Genomic DNA, 23733 nt, shown 5'->3' with positions numbered 1-23733 from the left:
CAGCCTTCATGTGAGGGTGTTGGTGAATGGAGAAAGGTGGACTCAGGCGCAGGACACAGATGAGTATAGTCCGACAGTTTACTCAAATGAAGTATAATATTCCAACACGGAAAACACAAAAATCCAAAGCACAAGAACACGAACCCACATGACAAACAATAAGGCACAAAACAGAGAGGGAAGCCAGAGGGTTAAATAAGGAACATAATTAATGTAATAGAAATCAGGTGTGTATAATGAAGACAAAACCAAACGAAAATGAAACATGGATCGGTGGCGACTAGAAAGCCGGTGACGTCGACCGCCGAACGCTGCCCGAACAAGGAGAGGGACCAACTTCGGCGGAGGTCGTGACACTTCACTATGAATCATCCATACATCAATTGTCCTTATAATTTATTTACTAACTAAATAATTACAGAAATGCATAACAAACAAACAGTAGAAATGGTTACAAGCTTGGTGGACGGCTTGGTGGACAAAAGGAAGTGGGTGTGTACTGAGAAAGGTGGGAATTACAAGAGTCACTACACAGTTGATAGTTATATTGATTGAAATGCTAATCCTTTGCACATGAACGCTCACTCATTCGAGAATAATTGCAATCAATATATATTTACACTCAGTGTGTCGTCGTGATCTCTGTTGGAATAGTCTGTCTTTCTGTTGGAAAGTTCATCTGATTGTCTCTGCTCCCATGAAGTCTCTCTGGATACTTCAGAGTAACATTCAGAAATGTTCTTGTAGAATTGTTGTTTCGGCGGTTGTCGGTCTTCGCATTCAATGGTACATAATTCCTAGCTGCAGACTAGTAATTAGTATCGAAGACTTGCTCTTATTCTTTCGGTATCGATAGTCTCAGAGTTTAATCATTTCCACCAGTGTAGCCAACGCTCCACGTGGTTTGGTTGGGAATTCAAAAACCTTCGCCCCCTCTGTGATCGAGTTACGCATGGTCTGAAGGGAATTCCTTCAGGTGGGGGTTATATTCGTAACAGTAGAAAAGAGCTGTTCCATGATGCCAGATCAATGCCTGTGCTCATGGGGTGGGCCAATGACTTAGTTATACTTTAAAGGGAATAGAATTCTCTCACATTAACGGTTTAAAATCACATTACACAATTTCACAAATAGTTTCATCTTTACTCATTCATTTTATACAATAATTAGATGCAAGCCTCATAACGGAGGATCCTGTATAAAACAGAGTTAGGGTAATGTGGCTGTATTGTCTTTCCTGAGGTCACAATCATAAAACCAAACGGACCGGTCGTTGCTGGTTTCTCCCCCGACCGTTTACACATTCTCCAAAACATGGATATTGTTCAGTTCTCAAGTTCTGTGATGTAGAATAAATTCCTTTGTTCTACTGTGAAGCTTTCTCTCTCTATACTGCATGAGGGAGAGAGTCTCCTCCAGGAATTTACGACCTGAGATAACAGAACATGGGTGTAAGAGGGAGAGAGGGGGAAGGCACTCGCTATACCCAAAGAGGGCCACGTCATGACAAAGGCCTTTTCCAAATCTGCTATGAATACCAGGCCTGGCTTCTTAAATGTTTCATGTTGTTCTATTATTTCGAGTAGTTGTCGTAGATTATCTCCAATGTATCATCCATGTAAAAAACCTGTCTGATCAGGATGACTAATATCTGATTAAACCTTTTTAATTCGGAGTGCCTTGCATTTAGCTATTATTTTTGCACTACAACATTGAAGTGTGGCCTCTAGTTTCTTTCAGATAGACTGGATCGTTATATTTGTCATCTGGGTCTTGTTTGAATAATATTTAAATCATGCCTTCCTGCTGAGTTCCTGACCGACTTCCATTTCAATAGGAGTAGTTAAAACAAGCAAATAATGGAGCTTTGAGAATCTCAAAAAATGCATGATATACCTCTACCGGTATGCCAAAAAGCCTTGGTTTTTCCAGACTAAAAGGATAAAATAAAATAAAAAGTTATTCCTCTGTAATTTGACCTTCGCACTGATCTTTTTGTGCATTTGTTATTTTTATAATTTTTTATTATTAGGAAATAATACCTTACAACAATCGCCATTCAGAGGATGATGATGAGATTGAAAAGAAAACATCTGCTAAAAATATTTAGCTTCCTCTTTCAAATATGATTTGGATAATCATGGATGACTCTGTCTTTAGTAATGGATTTCTGCAAAAAATGTTGGTACTGTGAAGAATTTGGTAAACTTTTCTCCATATTCCACCCAGTTTGCTTTATCAGACACCTGGCAGTGTGATGCCAGGACAAAAACCAGAGCAAGCTGATCGTGGACAACAGGAAACAAAGTGCTGAGCACGCCCCCATTCACATCAGGGCTGTAGTGCGTCGGGTCAAGAGCTTCAAGTTCCTCGTTGTCCACATCACTAAGGATCTGTCATGGTCCAAATACACCATCATTGAACAAGTTAATCCATTCTTCTCTAATTAAACATCTCTCCCTAATTTCTGAATTACGCTTGTAACATCAGTAGGCTACAATAACCTACCCTTCAGAGAGGGGGGGGGGGGCAGGCAGCCTGCACACACATGCACACCCACTTGCAAAGATTTCCAACTGGCAGGCAGACGCTGGAATACGTTTGAGTGAGGATTTTGCGTAGGTGCTTTGTTACAATTTTGGGGGACTGGAAAAATGCGGATTTCAGTTCTGTTCCTTGAACCGGTTCCAACCATTCGTCTTCACTGACATTTTCATCTTCTACCTGACCCAATCTGTAACGATGAGACAGCCTATAGGGAAGAGGTCAGATACCAGGCTGTGTGATGCCAGGACAACAACCTCTCCCTGAACGTGAGGAAGACAGAGCTGATCGTGGACTACAGGAAACAGAGTGCTGAGCACGCCCCCATTCACATCAGGGCTGTAGTGCGGCTGGTCAAGAGCTTCAAGTTCCTCGTTGTCCACATCACAAAAGATCTATCATGGTCTAAATACACCAGCACAGCCGTGAAGAGGGCACAACAACACCTCTTCCCCGTCAGGAGGCTGAAAGGATTTGGCATGAGCTACAGAGGGTAGTGTGTACAGCCCAGTACATCACTGAAGCCGAGCTCCTTGCCATCCAGGACCTCTATACAAGGCAGTATCAGGAAGGCCCTAAAAATTGTCAAAGACTCCAGCCACCAAAGTCATAGGCTGTTCTCTCTGCCACCGCACGGCAAGCGGTACCAATGCAACAAGTCTGGAACCAACAGGACCATGAACAGCTTCTACCCTAAGTCATAAGACTGCTAAATAGTTAGTCAAACAGTCACCAAATAGCTACCATGACTATTTACATTGACCCTTTTTTGCACACACTTTTTTTGACTCAAACACGCTGCTACTGTTTATTGTCTGTCACTTCATTCCTAGTTATATGTACATGTCTACCTCAATTACCTTGTACACCTGCACATTGACTGGGTACCCCAGGTATATAGTTATCTTTACTCATGGTGTTTTATTATTTATTAATTAATAGTTTTATTACTTTTCTGTTAGATCTCTATTTTCTTTATCTCTGCATTGTTGGGAAGGGCCCGTAAGTAAGCATTTCACTGTTAGTCTAAACCTTTTGTTTTCAAAGCATGTGACCATTCTTATTTTATTTTATTAGGTCTACTCGAACATGGGAACATTGCCTTTTAAAGAATTGAATAGAATCCCGGCCTAAGATGATGTTCAAATTCCTTATTATTGTTTGCTAGTTTTTTTCCCCACCATAGCATATAAACTCTCGGGCATGGAGGTCACGGGGGACTTGGTAGTCATGGGGAGGTCCACAGGCTGGTTGTTCACAGGCTGGAGTTGGGGTAGTCCCACCATACTGTAGATGGTGGGTGATGTTGGGCCTGGACCTGGAGACACCTGCTCTTCACCACCTGCTTGGCCGTTCTCTGGAGTCTGGGGAATAAAAACGTATTAAAAGCTCCAGTACGAATGGTGACATATATAACATGACCTCAAATCAATAAATGTAATATTTCTCAGTAGCTGTTCAATGCTCTACATATACACTTGAAATGAAGATGCCTTTATTGTTAATTTGGAATATATATACAGTGGGGAGAACAAGTATTTGATACACTGCTGATTTTGCAGGTTTTCCTACTTACAAAGCATGTAGAGGTCTGTACTTTTTATCATAGGTACACATCAACCGTGAGAGACGGAATCTAAAACAAAAATCCAGAAAATCTCATTGTATGATTTTTAAGTAATTAATTTGCATTTTATTGCATGACATAAGTATTTGATACATCAGAAAAGCAGAACTTAATATTTGGTACAGAAACCTTTGTTTGCAATTACAGAGATCATACGTTTCCTGTAGTTCTTGACCAGGTTTGCACACACTGCAGCAGGGATTTTGGCCCACTCCTCCATACAGACCTTCTCCAGATCCTTCAGGTCTCGGGGCTGTTGCTGGGCAATACGGACTTTCAGCTCCCTCCAAAGATTTTCTATTGGGTTCAGGTCTGGAGACTGGCTAGGCCACTCCAGAACCTTGAGATGCTTCTTACGGAGCCACTCCTTAGTTGCCCTGGCTGTGTGTTTTGAGTCGTTGTCATGCTGGAAGACCCAGCCACAACCCATCTTCAATGCTCTTACTGAGGGAAGGAGGTTGATGGCCAAGATCTCGCGATACATGGCCCCATCCATCCTCCCCTCAATACGGTGCAGTCGTCCTGTACCCTTTACAGAAAAGCATCCCCAAAGAATGATGTTTCCACCTCCATGCTTCACGGTTGGGATGGTGTTCTTGGGGTTGTACTCATCCTTCTTCTTCCTCCAAACACGGCGAGTGGAGTTTACACCAAAAAGTTCAATTTTTGTCTCATCAGACCACATGACCTTCTCCCATTCCTCCTCTGGATCATCCAGATGGTCATTGGCAAACTTCAGACGGGCCTGGACATGCGCTGGCTTGAGCAGGGGACCTTGCGTGCGCTGCTGGATTTTAATCCATGACGGCGTAGTGTGTTACTAGCTCTCTTCCGAGCTCTCTTCAGGTCATTGACCAGGTCCTGCCGTGTAGTTCTGGGCTGATCCCTCACCTTCCTCATGATTATTGATGCCCCACGAGGTGAGATCTTGCATGGAGCCCCAGACCGAGGGTGATTGACCGTCATCTTGAACTTCTTCCATTTTCTAATAATTGCGCCAACAGTTGTTGCCTTCTCACCAAGCTCTTGCCTATTGACCTGTAGCCCATCCCAGCCTTGTGCAGGTCTACAATTTTATCCCTGATGTCCTTACACAGTTCTCTGGTCTTGGCCATTGTGGAGAGGTTGGAGTCTGTTTGATTGAGTGTATGGACAGTTGTCTTTTATACAGGTAACGAGTTCAAACAGGTGCAGTTAATACAGGTAATGAGTGGAGAACAGGAGGCCTTCTTAAAGAAAAACTAACAGGTCTGTGAGACCCGAAATTCTTACTGGTTGGTAGGTGATCAAATACTTATGTCATGCAATAAAATGCAAATTAGTTACTTAAAAATCATACAATGTGATTTTCTGGATTTTTGTTTTAGATTCCGTCTCTCACAGTTGAAGTGTACCTATGATAAAAAGTACATACCTCTACATGCTTTGTAAGTAGGAAAACCTGCAAAATCGGCAGTGTATCAAATACTTCTTCTCCCCACTGTACGTTTTCCACTAACAACATTTTCTAAAAATGTCATCAACAGTATCAGTGATGTTAAATATCTGAGGTATCTTACCCCAACTGTAGGATAATCTGTGTTTCTGATTTCCCTTTTGCAACCTATAAATCCACCACAAACATCCAACAAATATTTAAAACTAAGATCTTCAGAGTGGCTCTGAGTGTACAGTTTGTAAATAATGTGAAATTGTCACATCATGATATCAACAGTTTTCACAATAGTTTAATTAATATAATGAATTTACTGTAATATGATGCAGCAGCAGCAGTGAGCTTACGTTTGTTTTGCTTTCGACAAACAACAAAACCAATCAGGGCAATGAATCCAACTACGCAGACAGGTGTCCCGACTGTGAGAGCATAGTTGTAGTTCGCCTTCTCGCCTTTGTCTGGAAATACAGAGGGTGGTTGGGTGTGAGTGAATGAGTGAGTGAGTGAGTGAGTGTGAGAGAGCGAGCGAGCGAGAGACATAATTTCTTAGCATGTCTTACAAGATTTCATTGGACAGAGTTCCACTATCTCCTTGGACTCACTGGCCCAGCTGACTTGGTTGCTGTGGTTACAGATGATGGAACCACCTGCCAAATAGACAGAGAGCAGGGGGACAGTGGAGGTCTCAGCCCCTCTACTCTCTCCTCCCACCTGAGAGCAGGTGCGGCTGTTACAGCGGGAGGTGACAGAGCTGTTCTGACCTCTGCAGGTCACAGTCACATTACAGGTGCCATTGATGGAGGAGTTAGAGTCCACTGTCAGGACTGGAGGCTCAACTCTCTCTGAAAACAAGTAGAACCCCATTATTGTTAATATATTAACCTGAGTACAGGAGTTAGACTACTAATGAATATGCATTTAACCTGTACACCATGTTTAGCTCTATTGATTGATACTGTAACTGTGTCACTGTAGAAAATAATAGAAAACCTAGTCAAACATACCTTGGAAAATTAACTGGTATGCAATAATAGTTTTTTCTTTGTCACCACTCACTACTGCAGTATAAGGTCCACTGTCTCCTTCCTGTAGGTTCTTCAGTAGCAGAGAGAAGTTTCCCTTATAAAACTCAACACTGTTGTTGTACTCAGGAGACACTCTCACTGACAATGTGTCAGTGCATCTTACAATATTAGCTGATCCGAAGGTCCACTTAAAATGCTCAAAATCTTTCAGTTGAACATTTTCCTGGACATCCAGACGAACGTCCTGTCCCTTCAGCACAAACACAGAGCTGGACTCTATGAAATAAACACACAGAAAATAAAGAGTTTGTGAAAGATATTAAGAAAGTCCAGCAAGCAATATGATGAATAGAGCAGTAGAAAATATATATTTCCCTTTACACCATATCTGCAAGATGGTTTAAAGATGTCTTTACAGCATCAGACGGACATTGGACACATTTCATGTGATGCAACCAATATATTGATGATACAATGGACAGTTTGTCTGCACACTTTTTCTACACAACCATTTGGCTGTCTCCACAGCACTCCACACACTTTCTTTTGTGCAACAACTTGATTGTGTACAGGGCCATAGTCAAAGCCCTTGCCATAAGTGATAAAGAAGTATCTTTACAATAAAGAACAAGGATACCATACACACAATTTCAACTATTCAGTTTCATAAACCATTCAGTTTATAAAAAATGTTATAAAACTTGAAGTTTAACTCCATGAAGTATAACCTAATCAAACCTAATCTGCCTAAAGACATACACTGGGATCCATAGTTATTGGCACCAATGAGAAATATGAGAAAAAAAGACTATAGTACAAATAATGCAAATACTGAGCTATAATGTATGCTCAAATATTGGGGAATTTATATTATTTTATACAAACACAATTGCTCAGAGAAAGAGATTAATAATTTAATTTATTTTTATTTTTAAATGTAGGGGTCAAAATTATTGGCAGCCCTGTTTTAAATACTCTAGCACACTCCCCTTGCGAGGATAATAACACAGCCTTTTTCTAAAATGTTTTATGAGAAGATCACGTTGGGAGGGATCTTACACTATTCCTCAATTCAGAGTCATGACAGATCCTTGATATCCTTTGTCTGCACTTATGGACTTCCATCTTCAATTCAAACCACATGTTTTCAATGGGGTTCAAGTACGGAGACTGAGATGGCCAATGCGAAATGTAGATTTTGTGGTCAGTTAACCATTTCTTTGTGGATTTTGATTAGTGCTTGGGAAGATCGACTCCTGGCAAGTTGTCTAAGATGTCTTGGTACTTGGTAAAGTTCATGATGCAGTTGCCCTTAAAAGGGGGCTGAACTTCCTGATTTAGCCTCGGTTTCAATTCTCCTTATTAGGAAATGCGACTGAGAACAAGATTTGGGTTTTGGAGGAACGCTTTGATGTTGGTGTCTCTTGTGTGTGTGTTTGAACGTGGGAAGTGTTTGTACTTTCACTCTGCCAAAACAGTACACAGTTACAGTCTATAAAATCTGTGATAATTTTCCCAAATTATGTTTTATATTTTCCCAAATTTTGTTTTCTCAGTTATTTATTTTTGTAACTCTCAAAATTACAATTGTTCATAGAAAAACAAAGAAATTGGATGTTTTGAGTCCATGTCAATCATTAAATCACATCAGAAGACCATTTTTTGGGGGGGGTTGGAAGAAAACAAACATATATATATATTTGTTTTTTGTGTAATTGTGTGTAATTTCAAAGTTTGCAAACAAGGTTTTGGGGAAAGTATTTCTGTCAACCCACAAGATGGTTATCACATTAACTGGCTACAGTGATAGACAAATGCATGCACCACACAGACAGACAGGGGCAATATTATTGGAAATTAATTGACAGATATTTTGTTAGGTGTGACTTTTTAAGGCAGTGGTGGCTAAAAAGGGGTGGGATATTATCAAAGTTCTGAGATCTGAGATCAGTTTGCGGAGGAACAGGTGAAAATTGCACGTATACTGTTAAAAAGTTAAATTAGAACTGTTAAGACAATGAATAAACATTTACACATTCAATTCTTACTTTACTTCTCCCTTTACTCGGTTACATATCTTTTTTATACAAACAAACTTTTGTCAGTAATGTGGCATCTGCGAAGGACATGAACCGAACGTAGCTAGTTAAAGTTAGGTAGTCAATCAAGCAACTAGATTAGACATTAGTTGCTTTGCAGCTTCCAGTTTCATTTCCCCCCAAAAAGTCCAGAGTTTGTTTTAGATCTGCATTCAATAGCAACGTTATACCAGTAGATGGCGTGGTATAGGCTTGGGCCTTCAGGAAATTACTTGTGTGAGAATGATAAACACATACAGTTGAAGTCACCAAGTTTACATACACCTTAGCCAAATACATTAAAACTTTTTTTTTTCACTATTCCTGACATTTAATCGTAGTAAAAATCCCTGTTTTAGGTCAGTTAGGATCACCACTTTATTTTAAGTATGTGAAATGTCAGAAGAATAGTAGAGAGAATGATTTATTTCAGCGTTTATTACTTTCATCACATTCCCAGTGGGTCAGAAGTTAACATACACTTAATTAGTATTTGGTAGTATTGTCTTTTAAACTGTATAACTTGGGTCAAACGTTTCGGGTGGCCTTCCACAAGCTTCCCATAAAAAATTGGGTGAATTTTGGCCCATTCCTCCTGACAGAGCTGGTGTAACTGGGTCAGGTTTGTAGGCCTCCTTGCTCGCACACACTTTTTCAGTTCTGCCCACAACTCTTCTATAGGATTGAGGTCAGGGCTTTGTGCTGGCCACTCCAATACCTTGACTTTGTTGTCCTTAAGCCATTTTGCCACAACTGTGGAAGTATGCTTGGGGTCATTGTCCATTTGGAAGACCCATTTGCGACCAAGCTTTAACTTCCTGACTGATGTCTTGAGATGTTGCTTCAATATATCCACATACTTTTCCCTTCCTCATATTGCCATCTGTTTTGTGAAGTGCACCAGTCCCTCCTGCAGCAAAGCACCCCCACAACATGATGCTGCCACCCCTGTGATTCACGGTTGGGATGGTGTTCTTCGGCATGCCTCACCCTTTTTCCTCCAAACATAGCGATGGTCATTATGGCCAAACAGTTCTATTCAGACCAGAGGACATTTCTCCAAAAAGTACGATCTTTGTCCTCAGGTGCAGTTGCAAACCGTAGTCTGTTTTTTTGTGGCGGTTTTGGAGCAGTGGCTTCTTCCTTGCTGAGTTGCCTTTCAGGTTACGTCGAAATAGGACTCGTTTTACTGTGGATATAGATACTTTGTACCTGTTTCCTCCAGCATCTTCACAGGGTGCTTTGCTGTTGTTCTGGGATTGATTTGCACTTCTCGCACCAAAGTACGTTCACCAAAGTACGTTCTCGCACCAAAGTACATTCAAAGTACGTTGCACCAAAGTACGTTCTTCTCGCACCAAAGTACGTGTCTAGGAGACAGAACAGGTCTCCTTCATGATCAGTATTGTGGCAGCTTGGTCCCATGCATACTATTGTTTGTACAGATTAATGTGGTACCTTCAGGGGTTTGGAAATTGCTCCAAGGATGAACCAGACTTGTGGAGGTCTACATTTTATTTTCTGAGGTCTTGGCTGATTTCTTTTGATTTGCCCATGATGTCAAGCGAATAGGCACTGAGTTTTAAGGTAGGCCTTGAAGGTACACCTCCACAGGTACACCTCCAATTGACTCAACTGATGTAAATTATCCTATCAGAAGCTTCTAAAGCCATGACATCATTTTCTGGAGTTTTCTAAGCTGTTTAAAGGTACAGTCAATTTAGTGTATGTAAACTTTTGACCGACTGGAATTGTGACACAGAGAATTATAAGTGAAATAATCTGTCTGTAAACAATTGTTGGAAAAATTACTTGTGACATGCACAAAGTAGATGTCCTAACAGACTTGCCAAAACTATAGTTTGCTAACAAGATATTTGTGGAGTGTTTGAAAAACGAGTTTTATGACTCCAAACTAAGTGTATGTAAACTTGCAACTTCAAATGTAGAAGAGCCTTGTGTAGAATAACCGCCTGAGCTGCAAAATAGAAAGTAAATACAATTTAGGCTAGGCCTATTCCACTATCTAAATGTGCCATGTTGTTGTGTATTATCTATTGGCCATATAATTGTATAACTTATTTTTATAGCCACATGGGGCTAATATAGTGATCATGTGACCTAATGAATCACACTTTTTCTAGTATTTGGGAGAACAGACTGTAGGCCTTATAAATGTTGTATTAGGGAATTCCACTCTGTATGTAGGCTTGTTACAGCCATTTGCATTGCAGAACCCCATCACACAGAGGCTATATCCGTATCAATAAATGAGGCAAACGAAATATTGATTAAATCTTGACTAACTTGTCCTGCCAAAAATAGCCAAGGGGTCCCAAATGGAACTATCTATAGCCCATCCTTATTGCCAGATCTGTTTTCCCTATCAGTGTAACGTACGTCTACCTCGTCCTCCTCCTCAGACTTTGAAACTTCTGTATGTGTAATGTTTACTGTTAATTTGTATTGTTTATTTCACTTTTGTATAATATCTACCTCACTTGCTTTGGCAATGTTAACACATGTTTCCCATGCCAATAAAGCCCCTTGAATTGAATTGAATTGAAAATTGAGAGGCGAGAAGGATCGGATGACCAAAATGCAGCGTGGTAATTTGACATATTATTTATTCCAAAAACAGACGAAGACGAAAAACTCTTGAACAAAATTACAAAACAACAAACGAAGTAGACAGACCTAGACTTACGAACTTACATGCAACGAAGAACGCATGAACAGGTACAGACTACAAACAAAATGAACGAACGAACTAACGAAACAGTCCCGTATGGTGCATAACGACACAGACACAGGAAACAACCACCCACAACAAACAATGTGAAACCACCTACCTTAATATGGTTCTCAATCAGAGGAAACGTAAACCACCTGCCTCTAATTGAGAACCATATCAGGTCACCCATAAACCAACATAGATACACATAACATAGACTGCCCACCCAAACTCACGCCCTGACCGACTAACACATACAAAAACAACAGAAAACAGGTCAGGAACGTGACAATCAGCCACTGCATGTGCTTCTTTAACTATTTTGTTTAAAATGTATTTAGAGGCTATATTTAGAGGCCTGTGAGCTTGGATCTCTCTTTAAGGGGAGCCCTTATAGTTATAAAACACAAACGGAGTTCAAAAATGATTCTGCAGGACACCAGTAACCAAATTGATAGCCGGCCTTTTTTTTATTTGGATAGCCATAAATTAAACATTGAATTATTAAAGTGATAGGCTGAAGAACTTTGGATAATGTAGACAATTTGAACACATGGATTTCAATCAAACAAATGGGTAAGACTGTTCTATTCTCTTTGATTTAGTTCCTATTTAAACTCAGACAAATGACTCAATGGATGACATACTGACTGAACTGATCTGAATGAAGAATTAATTAAATGTTCAAATATGTTCGAATGACGAGTTGCACGCATCATGATTTGCACTTTATCTGGCTAGTAGGCAAATAGGCCTACATTAGGGTATAATGACTCTGGCTGCATGCCTCCAGAAGGGCATCTTCTGAGGTTGAGGGCTGCTTTTACGAAGGCGCATGGGGCTGCATGGTGCTGCATGGAGATCACAAGCTCTTCATCTGGGCAGCAGTGTTGCGATGGAGGGAATAGCCTATACGGAGACTACCTAAGACCACTGCAACAGAGTTATTGTAAAGTGTGGGAATAAGCTTATGCCAGACTTAGCCTACGTTTAAAACCTCTTCCTTGTTCCTTTTTAAGTCCATATGTTCATGACACGATTCATGTAAATCAAGTCAAATTATTTTACATTCACATTAACCCCTGCTACAGAATATACTTTGGCAAGATTTTGAGTGGCATTCTCCAGTGGTCATACATAATTAATAGATTCACCAAACATCTATTCTGTTTCATTATTCCTGGTATACACACTACTGGTTATGATTGCAGACAGACCCAGAGAATGGGATTGTGCAATATTGAATGCGTCATATGTTGATAAGGTGCATGCATGGGGATGCCCACGTTTTTTTATACTGTGTTTTGCTTGTTCGTGTAGCACTCCTCACAGGATGCTTTGTTGGGGAGATGAAAACTGTCAAAACGCTAAAAGGTATTATTTTACGTCAGAATTACAATATAATAGATTTGTCCTAAAATGTTAGTCCGTAATAGTAACATGGTGTTTGTATGTTCACAGATGACATTTTATGTTTACGTTTCATGTTTCATGCATGGCTTTTCTTACAATCCTAACAATTTACGTATGGATTTTTTTACGATCCTAACGATACGTACGTTCAACCCTTTGGCAGGTATCTCACTCCATAGAATCTCACCTGAGAAATGATCAGAGCGAGGGAAACAGCGCCCCTCTGTCTCAGTATGTGTAGCCCATGTATGGAATGCTGTCTGGACCCAAAGAGAATGGCATGTTGCCGCTGTAGCATTTGATTGATTAATGCCAGCAAGCATTTGGCCTCCCTTGATTAAAAAATATATCAAATAATTAGCCAGTCAGTGTTGAGCTGAGCTCGACTGTGGGTTGTCCTGTATCAAATTACTTGTTAGATATTGCTGCACGTTCGGAACTAGAAGCACAAGCATTTCACTACACTCACATTAACATCTGCTAACCATGTGTATGAGACCAATAACATTTGGTTTGATTTGATTTGATTTTGAAATTGACTTAACTCATGACTTAACTTATGAAATCAAGTTGAATCAACTAAGAACTGTTTTTACGTACCTTAGAAATTCACAATCATGAAGTCAAATGAACTGAAGCAACCAAACAGACTTGCTCGACTAAAAATGTCAAGTTAAGATACAAATTGTCGACAGAGTTGAATCAATTTCTAACATAATTTCTCCCATTGATTTAGCCAGAGATGAGCAGTATTTCTGTAAGATGTTGGTGGATAGTCCAACCAGCAAATGAAGCGGGACTTCCCAGTCTCCAATGGCTGTGGATACGTAACACGATACTCCAGCCTCTTAATCCTGGTCCTGGGGACCCAAACATGATATTATTTTTTTACCTTAAAGCATTAATCGGGATGCTGACACTGTATTCAGACACTGCACCTTTGTATCTCCACCTTTGATTATGTTACACTTATGGTCAAGGTTGGGGAGTAACTGAATTACATGTAATCAGATTATTATTTTCTAATAACTGTAACCAGTTATGTTGCCAGCAAAAATATTGTAATCAGATTATACACTTTTGAAATTCAGAAAGGATGTTTGCAACAACAACAAAAAATATGTTCGGTTTTGTCAATAACATTCAATTCAGCATTGAAAAAAGGTGCACGTTTAAGTTTGTTCCACCTGAGCGTGTCTGACCGCACGTCAGAGACGACTATAATGACACACATTTGGATTTTTTTTTACCTGGCCACTTTTTCAAATGCTAACTTGTCCAAATCAGCTAACTTCACAATACATTTTTTGATATTTTAGGATGATTTGGATATGAAGTGCGAAAATGCTAATATATGTACCATTGACTTGCATTGGATTTGTGTCACAAACGCTAATAAAAAGGCATGGCATAAGTCATGGCAGAATTGTTGGAAATTAGCTTTAAAACTGCAACAAAAAAATCTCCACCCTATGACAATATGGGTTGAATTGCAGGAAGTTAGCTTTATAACTGCGAAAATGTCTCGGCACCATGGCAAAATTGCATGAAATGTGTTACAAAATTGCAAAATGTTCTCTCCGCCCCATTCCAAAATGTGTATAACTGCATGAAAACCTTTTTTAAAACTGCAACATTTTGTCCACGCACCAGGCAAAATGTGCAGTATTTTTATTTACTTTATTTTACTTTCATTTAACTAGGCAAGTCAGTTAAGAACAAATTCTTATTTACAATGACGGTCTACCAAAAGGCCTCCTGCGGGGACTGGGGCCTGGGATTAAAATAAATAAATAAATACAATATAAATACAATATAAATATAGGACAAAACACACATCACAACAAGAGAGACAACACAACACTACATAAAGAGAGACCTAAGAAAACAACAACATGGTAGCAACACAATATAGTAGTGGTACAAACATTATTGGGCACAGCCAACAGCACAAAGGTCAAGAAGGTAGAGACAACAATACATCACACAAAGCAGCCACAACTGTCAGTAAGAGTGTCCATGATTGAGTCTTGCAGGAAATGAAATCTTCCTTAGGGTCCCCAAAAGTCTAGAGCTGGCCCTGGCTAGACTTTAAATATAAAGATTAGGTGGCTAGTCACTAGCAGTGGCCTTGTGCTTGAGAGATTGCTTATGAGACCTGTGTTAATTTTCTATAATGCCTGTTGACAGAAGTTGGCCATTATTATTAATGGATGTGTATTGTGCTTGGTTCTGGTTACATTTGTAACAAAAAGGGCGTTTTCATAGACAGATTTGAAAGCCAGATCACTGATAATTGCAAAAAACAGGTTAAACTATTTTGATAAAATAATTACAATTATTTGTGGGTCTTATGGTTGAAGGCTTACATTTAGCCTAGGTATACATTTACAAGCCCTGAATTCATTAGATTATTCCCGACTGTTTCAAATGCAGTGTATTGACCTTTAATTGTGCAACAAAACTTATTTAGAGAAAAAGTAAAAACATTTTTAGATATACAGTATATCGTGAATCACCCATGAGTTTGAAAAAAATCGAGATATTATATTTTTTGGCCATATCACCTAGGCCTAGCCTCTATATCAGTGTTAATGCTATGGACTATGTTTAACAATGTATTTCCATATTGAAGCAATACAATTAGAACGATGTTTTTCAACATATTTTGCAAATATGGGGCAGGATATATATTGAACTAGGCTGTAACGGACTAACATTCTAATTGGAGTTGATGACAATGCAATACATAAGAGAGCGTAAATACACAATTTGAAGCAAACACATATTTAGCCATGGAGCTTGTTCCGGTTGGCCAGTAAGAGGCCAAGCCTCGACGAACCCTCAACGTGTTAACTCATCAAAACCCATCCCTTTCGCATCATCGCCAGCTACCGCACACATAATTCATGAAAATACAAAATTATTTGTCCCACCCCAGAACCTATAACCCTACCACTAGAACCTTACCACTAGAACCTGTAACCCTAACACGAGCGCTAAGATTTACCATTGGGTTTGTTCAAATAGAGCCCTAAATGTTTCTGATTCATTTCGATGTCATATATAAGTTGATTATTCCATTCAGTTGCTGTTTAAAGGGGAACAGAGGCAAATTTGCCAAAGTACCTAAACCTCTCTCACTCAGTGTTGGACTATCTGTCACAATGCCCATCTCTCTGACTCAGGGAGAGTACCTAAACATCTCTGACTCAGGGAGAGTACCTAAACATCTCTGACTCAGGGAGAGTACCTAAACCTCTCTGACTCAGGGAGAGTACCTAAACATCTCTGACTCAGGGAGAGTACTTAAACCTCTCTGACACAGGGAGAGTACCTAAACATCTCTGACTCAGGGAGAGTACCTAAACATCTCTGACTCAGGGAGAGTACCTAAACATCTCTGACTCAGGGAGAGTACCTAAACCTCTCTGACTCAGGGAGAGTACCTAAACCTCTCTGACTCAAGGAGAGTACCTAAACATCTCTGACTCAGGGAGAGTACCTAAACCTCTCTGACTCAGGGAGAGTACCTAAACCTCTCTGACTCAGGGAGAGTACCTAAACATCTCTCACTCAGGGAGAGTACCTAAACCTCTCTGACTCAGGGAGAGTACCTAAACCTCTCTGACTCAGGGAGAGTACCTAAACCTCTCTGACTCAGGGAGAGTACAGAGCTAGAGCTAAGGCATAAGGTCATGTGACCCTCCCCCTCACTGCAGCGCTAGATAGAACTTTGTGGAATATTTATTTTATTTTATAAACCTTTTGTCACAGCGAACATACTTCATTCTGGAATCCCAATCAATTGTGAGATATGGCATATAGATTTTATGTAATACATTTGGGTTGCGGGTTCACAATTTGACCTTTACTGAGATCTGTGCTAAGCAAGAAGAAGAAATCAGCCCGTGGGCTTAGTGCACACGCAACAACATACACACGAGAGAACTCCTTATAAACACTACACTGTAACCGTCAGTTTTCAAAATGCATCAGACTGTAGCACATCAGACTGTAGCACATCAGACTGTAGCACATCAGACTGTAACACATCAGACTGTAACACATCAGACTGTAGCACATCAGACTGTAGCACATCAGACTGTAGCACATCAGACTGTAGCACATCAGACTGTAACACATCAGACTGTAGCACATCAGACTGTAGCACATCAGACTGTAGCACATCAGACTGTAACACATAAGACTGTAACACATCAGACTGTAGCACATCAGACTGTAGCACATCAGACTGTAACACATCAGACTGTAACACATCAGACTGTAGCACATCAGACTGTAGCACATCAGACTTTAACATATCAGACTGTAACACATCAGACTGTAACACATCAGACTTTAACATATCAGACTGTAACACATCAGACTGTAACACATCAGACTGTAACACATCAGACTGTAGCACAGCAGACTAACACATCAGACTGTAGCACATCAGACTGTAGCACATCAGACTGTAGCGCATCAGACTGTAGCGCATCAGACTGTAGCGCATCAGACTGTAGCGCATCAGACTGTAGCGCATCAGACTGTAGCACATCAGACTGTAGCACATCAGACTGTTGCACATCAGACTGTTGCACATCAGACTGTAGCACATCAGACTGTAGCACATCAGACTTTAACATATCAGACTGTAGCACATCAGACTGTTGCACATCAGACTGTAGCACATCAGACTGTAACACATCAGACTGTAACACATCAGACTGTAGCACATCAGACTATAGCACATCAGACTGTAGCACATCAGACTGTTGCACATCAGACTGTTGCACATCAGACTGTAGCACATCAGACTGTAGCACATCAGACTTTAACATATCAGACTGTAGCACATCAGACTGTTGCACATCAGACTGTAGCACATCAGACTGTAACACATCAGACTGTAACACATCAGACTGTACCATTGCCTATTCCATGACATAGTGTAATAGTGTAATAGTGACATAGTGTAATCCAAAGAGCAACACTGCAGCTGTTGATTATCAGTGATCATCATTAATCATGTTGCCTATGCTAAATAAAGCATAATCACGACTTTCGAGGAGTAGGGTATTTGATGCAAACATATAATAATACTTTTCCATTTTCAAAAATTCCATAACGTTCTTTTGCTCGTTCGAAGAAGGTAATTTGGCCCTGGCTTGCAAACAAAATATGCAATTTGGCACAGGCTTGCAAGGATATGGTCGCTGTCAGCTGGCCATCCCTTGTTGTATGGTGTGATCAGATCATTACGGCAAAATATAGCCTACCAAAATGAGGGCCACTTGACCAGTGAAAGCAAACTAGCCACTTGACATCAAATATCCACCTCCACACAGTATTTTACAGTAGGTATGAGGTACATTTCTGCAAGCCCCAAAACCAATTCTTCCTTTGGCTGCCTCTCCTTCCAGTTCTCTGCTGCCAATGACTGGAACGAACTACAAAAATCTCTGAAACTGGAAACACTAATCTCCCTCACTAGCTTTAAGCACACAGATTACTGCACCTGTACATAGCCCATCTATAATTTAGCCCAAACAACTACCTCTTCCCCTACTGTATTTATTTATTTTGCTCCTTTGCACCCCATTATTTATATTTCTACTTTGCGCATTCTTCCACTGCAAATCAACCATTCCAGTGTTTTACTTGCTATATTGTATTTACTTCGCCACCATGGCCTTTTTTTGCCTTTACCTCCCTTATCTCACCTCACTTGCTCACATTGTATATAGACTTATTTTTCTACTGTATTATTGACTGTATGTTTGTTTTACTCCATGTGTAACTCTGTGTTGTTGTATGTGTCAAACTGCCTTGCTTTATCTTGGCCAGGTCGCAATTGTAAATGAGAACTTGTTCTGGTTAAATAAAGGTGAAATAAATACAAAATAAATACAAAATATGCTTTTGTTTTCCACCGCCAAACCCACCACTGGTGTGTGTGGCCCACAGAGCTCTAATTTCATGTCATCTGACCATAGCACCGGTTCCAATCCAAGTGCCAAAGCCATTTATCAAACTTCAGGAGATGCTATGGTCAGATGACATGAACATAGAGCTCTTGTTTTTATAGATATGGGGGAAAAGATCCCTCCCAATGTGTTTTTCAATCTCATAAAACATTTTAGAAAAAGGCTCAGTATCGTTATCCTCACAAGGGGAGGGTGCTGGAGTATTGAAAACAGGGGTGACAATCATTTTGACCCCTATGTTTTTGGTATTTTTTTATTACTTGTTAAACAAAATCTCTCTCTCTGAAAATCAGTATACAATAATATAAATGTCCTATTTTTTAGAATATAGCTGAGTATTTGTGTTGTATATTTTCTACGGTCTTTTTGGCTCCTCTTTCTCAAAGATCCAATCATTCTGGACCCGCTATAGCTATAAATTGGGTGCTCAGAGAGTGGCCGTTGGTTAACTTTGACAGACATGTCTGTAAATGAGTTGAGCTATGCATAGCAGTATGTGCTTTGACTGTCTTTCTAGTTCAAGTTTCCATTCTTCAAATGACGTTGTGGTGCTGCTTCCTGTTGCTGACTTTCCTGTAGCCTAACTAACTGACACATTTTTCTCAGAATAATTTTTTTTTTATTACTCGTTTGTTTGTGTTATTATTTCAGGCTTTGTAAACAAACATGTTTAGCTTCATAATGTTTCAAATTACAGTATGATCAAAAAACTGTTGACCCAAAGTTAATGACATACTTTCAATTATAATGAAAGTCTTTATAAGTGACTTGAATGGTGTAAAATTCACAACATCACAACAGTGACTTCAACCTTCAGTATTCATTAGATCATATGACTTCTTCCCTCTGTCATCCCTGGGTGCGTCCCAATAATCTCTCCTTCCTCCTGAAGTGTGCACTCCCTCACTATTCCCGATAAATGTAAAAAGGTGTTGGTATTGACTAAGTTGAGTTTTCACCAGGCATTTCAAATCCATGAAGGGAAGTGAACAAGTTCACACCTCTGGAGAAAGGATATATTATAAGGACAGAACCAACATTTCGCCCCTCCCCAAATGATACTCCCTGTTACTTACTAACCTTGTAATCACATTATAGGTTTATATGTCTAATAAATGTAATCAATATCACTATACAGATGTATTGAAAATATGTATTTACCTGCTTGATGGATAAAAGTCAGTAGAATGGAAATGGAGAAATGCAAATAGGTCCCCATACTTTGACAAATGTCTGAGAAATAGGAAATAATTGTCGCATTGAGCATTTGGGTTTTCCGTATTACGGGGCGTTCCAGAAATAGAGTGCTTTTTGTGTAGTGTAATTTTTGGGGGGAGGGTTGTGTGGTTTTTGAGAGCAGAGGGGAGGGAAGTGCATTTTTTCCTCTGGTTTACATTCGCTCTTCTGCTTGTATTTGTGGCTATTATTAAGCTGCTTTAGCTACTGAAGGCCCATGATATGAAGGCAGTGACTCCGACAGTTGAACCTGAGGTGAGGAAGAATGTTTCAGGCCTACCATAGTTACTCCTATAATCTAACAATATAATGCTTATACAAAAACATTTGGATTGAAAATGAACCATCTACCCCCTTTCTGCATGTCTATATGTGTATAGCTGATGCAGTAGACATCTGACATAAAGAAATGCATGTGTTGTAGCACGCCACCAGCATATCTCTGGAGTTAGGCTTAAACTTCTCTTAGGCCTTTTAGGCCTAACTCCAGAGATATGCTGTTATGCTGGTGAATGAGGACCCAAAAGCGACTTAATAGAAACAGAGTCTTTATTCCAGTCTTTAACAAACAATGATACTCCTGGATATTATCCTAGGTAAATCCAAAACAGGAAACTGAAATCCTCTCGTCAGTAGAGAGGAACGACTGGAGACGCGACCACAGACTGCAGGTCGCTTCAGGAAGGCACAGGCCGTAGCTGACATAGACACCTGCTCACACGCAGCATCTGAAGAAGGCAAAAACACGACAGGGCGGAACAAGGACACAGAACAGCAAACATCAAACAAGAATCCGACAAGGACAGAAGCGGAAAACAGAGGGAGAAATAGGGACTCTAATCAGAGGGCAAAATAGGGGACAGGTGTGAAAGAGTAAATGAGGTAGTTTAGGAGAATGAGAAACAGCTGGGAGCAGGAACGGAACGATAGAGAGAGAGAGGGAGAGAGGGAGGGGGAGAGAGAGGGATAGAAAGAGGGAAAGAACCTAATAAGACCAGCAGAGGGAAGCACAGGGACAAGACATGATGATCAAAGACAAAACATGACAGTACCCCCCCACTCACCGAGCGCCTCCTGGCGCACTCGAGGAGGAACCCTGGCAGCAACGAAGGAAATCATCAATCAACGAACGGTCCAGCACGTCCCGAGATGGAACCCAACTCCTCTCCTCAGGACCGTAACCCTCCCAATCCACTAAGTACTGGTGACCACGTCCCCGAGAACGCATGTCCATGATCTTCCGTACCTTGTAAATAGGTGCGCCCTCGACAAGGACGGGGGGGGGGGGGAGGGAAGACGAACGGGGGCGCGAAGAAAAGGCTTGACACAGGAGACATGGAAGACAGGGTGGACGCGACGAAGATGTCGCGGAAGAAGCAGTCGCACAGCGACAGGATTGACGACCTGAGAGACACGGAACGGACCAATGAACCGCGGAGTCAACTTGCGAGAAGCTGTCGTAAGGGGAAGGTTACGAGTGGAAAGCCACACTCTCTGACCGCGACAATACCTAGGACTCTTAATCCTACGTTTATTGGCGGCTCTCACAGTCTGCGCCCTGTAACGGCAAAGTGCAGACCTGACCCTCCTCCAGGTGCGCTCACAACGTTGGACAAAAGCCTGAGCGGAGGGAACGCTGGACTCGGCGAGCAGGGACGAGAACAGAGGAGGCTGGTACCCAAGACTACTCTGAAACGGAGATAGTCCGGTAGCAGACGAAGGAAGCGAGTTGTGAGCGTACTCAGCCCAGGGGAGCTGTTCTGCCCAAGACGCAGGGTTTCGAAACGAAAGGCTGCGTAATATGCGACCAATCGACTGATTGGCCCTTTCTGCTTGACCGTTAGACTGGGGATGAAACCCGGAAGAGAGACTGACGGAAGCACCAATCAAACGACAGAACTCCCTCCAAAACTGTGACGTGAATTGCGGGCCTCTGTCTGAAACGGCGTCTAACGGGAGGCCATGAATTCTGAACACATTCTCAACGATGATTTGTGCCGTCTCCTTAGCGGAAGGAAGCTTAGCGAGGGGAATGAAATGTGCCGCCTTAGAGAACCTATCGATAACCGTAAGAATCACAGTCTTCCCCGCAGACGAAGGCAGACCGGTAATAAAGTCTAAGGCGATGTGAGACCATGGTCGAGAAGGAATGGGAAACGGTCTGAGACGACCGGCAGGAGGAGAGTTACCTGACTTAGTCTGCGCGCAGTCCGAACAAGCAGCCACGAAACGGCGCGTGTCCCGCTCCTGAGTAGGCCACCAAAACCGCTGGCGAATAGAAGCAAGCGTACCCCGAACGCCGGGGTGGCCAGCTAACTTGGCAGAGTGAGCCCACTGAAGAACAGCCAGACGAGCAGAGACAGGAACGAACAGAAGGTTACTAGGACAAGCGCGCGGCGACGCAGTGTGAGTGAGTGCTTGCTTTACCTGTCTCTCAATTCCCCAGACAGTCAACCCGACAACACGCCCTTCAGGGAGAATCCCCTCGGGGTCGGTAGAAGCCACAGAAGAACTAAAGAGACGGGATAAGGCATCAGGCTTGGTGTTCTTATTTCCCGGGCGATAGGAAATCACGAACTCGAAACGAGCGAAAAACAACGCCCAACGAGCTTGACGTGCATTAAGTCGTTTGGCAGAACGGATGTACTCAAGGTTCTTATGGTCAGTCCAAACGACAAAAGGAACGGTCGCCCCCTCCAACCACTGTCGCCATTCGCCTATGGCTAAGCGGATGGCGAGCAGTTCGCGGTTACCCACATCATAGTTGCGTTCCGATGGCGACAGGCGATGAGATAAGTAAGCGCAAGGATGGACCTTATCGTCAGAATGGAAGCGCTGAGACAGAATGGCTCCCACGCCCACCTCTGAAGCGTCAACCTCGACAATGAATTGTTTAGTGACGTCAGGAGTAACAAGGATAGCGGCGGATGTAAAACGCTTCTTGAGGAGATCAAAAGCTCCCTGGGCGGAACCGGACCACTTAAAGCAAGTCTTGACAGAAGTCAGAGCTGTGAGAGGGGCAGCCACTTGACCGAAATTACGAATGAAACGCCGATAGAAATTAGCGAAACCGAGAAAGCGCTGCAACTCGACACGTGACTTAGGAACGGGCCAATCGCTGACAGCCTGGACCTTAGCGGGATCCATCTGAATGCCTTCAGCGGAAATAACAGAACCGAGAAATGTGACAGAGGAGACATGAAAGGCGCACTTCTCAGCCTTCACGTAGAGACAATTCTCTAAAAGGCGCTGGAGTACACGTCGAACGTGCTGAACATCAATCTCGAGTGACGGTGAAAAAATCAGGATATCGTCAAGGTAAACGAAAACAAAGATGTTCAGCATGTCTCTCAGTACATCATTAACTAATGCCTGAAAGACAGCTGGAGCATTAGCGAGACCGAACGGCAGAACCCGGTATTCAAAATGCCCTAACGGAGTGTTAAACGCCGTTTTCCACTCGTCCCCCTCTCTGATGCGTACGAGATGGTAAGCGTTACGAAGGTCCAACTTAGTAAAGAACCTGGCTCCCTGCAAAATCTCGAAGGCTGACGACATAAGGGGAAGCGGATAACGATTCTTAACCGTTATGTCATTCAGCCCTCGATAATCCACGCAGGGGCGCAGAGTACCGTCCTTCTTCTTAAC

General features: G+C 41.6%; 2 protein-coding genes across 4 annotated transcripts in view; one reads left to right on the top strand and one right to left on the bottom strand.

Annotated features, from left to right (window-relative positions):
- The window catches only part of LOC139550235 (SLAM family member 5-like), a 266184-nt gene that overhangs the window by 134605 nt on the left and 107846 nt on the right, over positions 1–23733 (top strand). The window lies entirely within an intron of this gene.
- On the bottom strand, positions 65–20115 carry LOC139550233 (natural killer cell receptor 2B4-like). 2 transcript variants are annotated; one of them, XM_071360968.1, is made up of 6 exons: positions 20011–20115; positions 6611–6907; positions 6167–6448; positions 5954–6064; positions 5731–5774; positions 65–3908 (listed from the first exon to the last, which is right to left on the bottom strand). In XM_071360968.1, the coding sequence occupies exons 1-6, from the start codon at positions 20066–20068 to the stop codon at positions 3699–3701; spliced, it is 1002 nt and encodes a 333-aa protein (XP_071217069.1). In that variant the 5' UTR covers positions 20069–20115; the 3' UTR covers positions 65–3698. The 2 variants fall into 2 exon arrangements, with proteins under 2 accessions (XP_071217069.1, XP_071217070.1); XM_071360969.1 differs by having other exon boundaries at positions 6209–6448.

Source organism: Salvelinus alpinus, chromosome 23 (genome assembly GCF_045679555.1).
Source record: "Salvelinus alpinus chromosome 23, SLU_Salpinus.1, whole genome shotgun sequence".
NCBI classification, from domain to species: Eukaryota; Metazoa; Chordata; class Actinopteri; order Salmoniformes; family Salmonidae; genus Salvelinus; species Salvelinus alpinus.
This window is presented reverse-complemented; position numbering and strand designations above follow the sequence as displayed.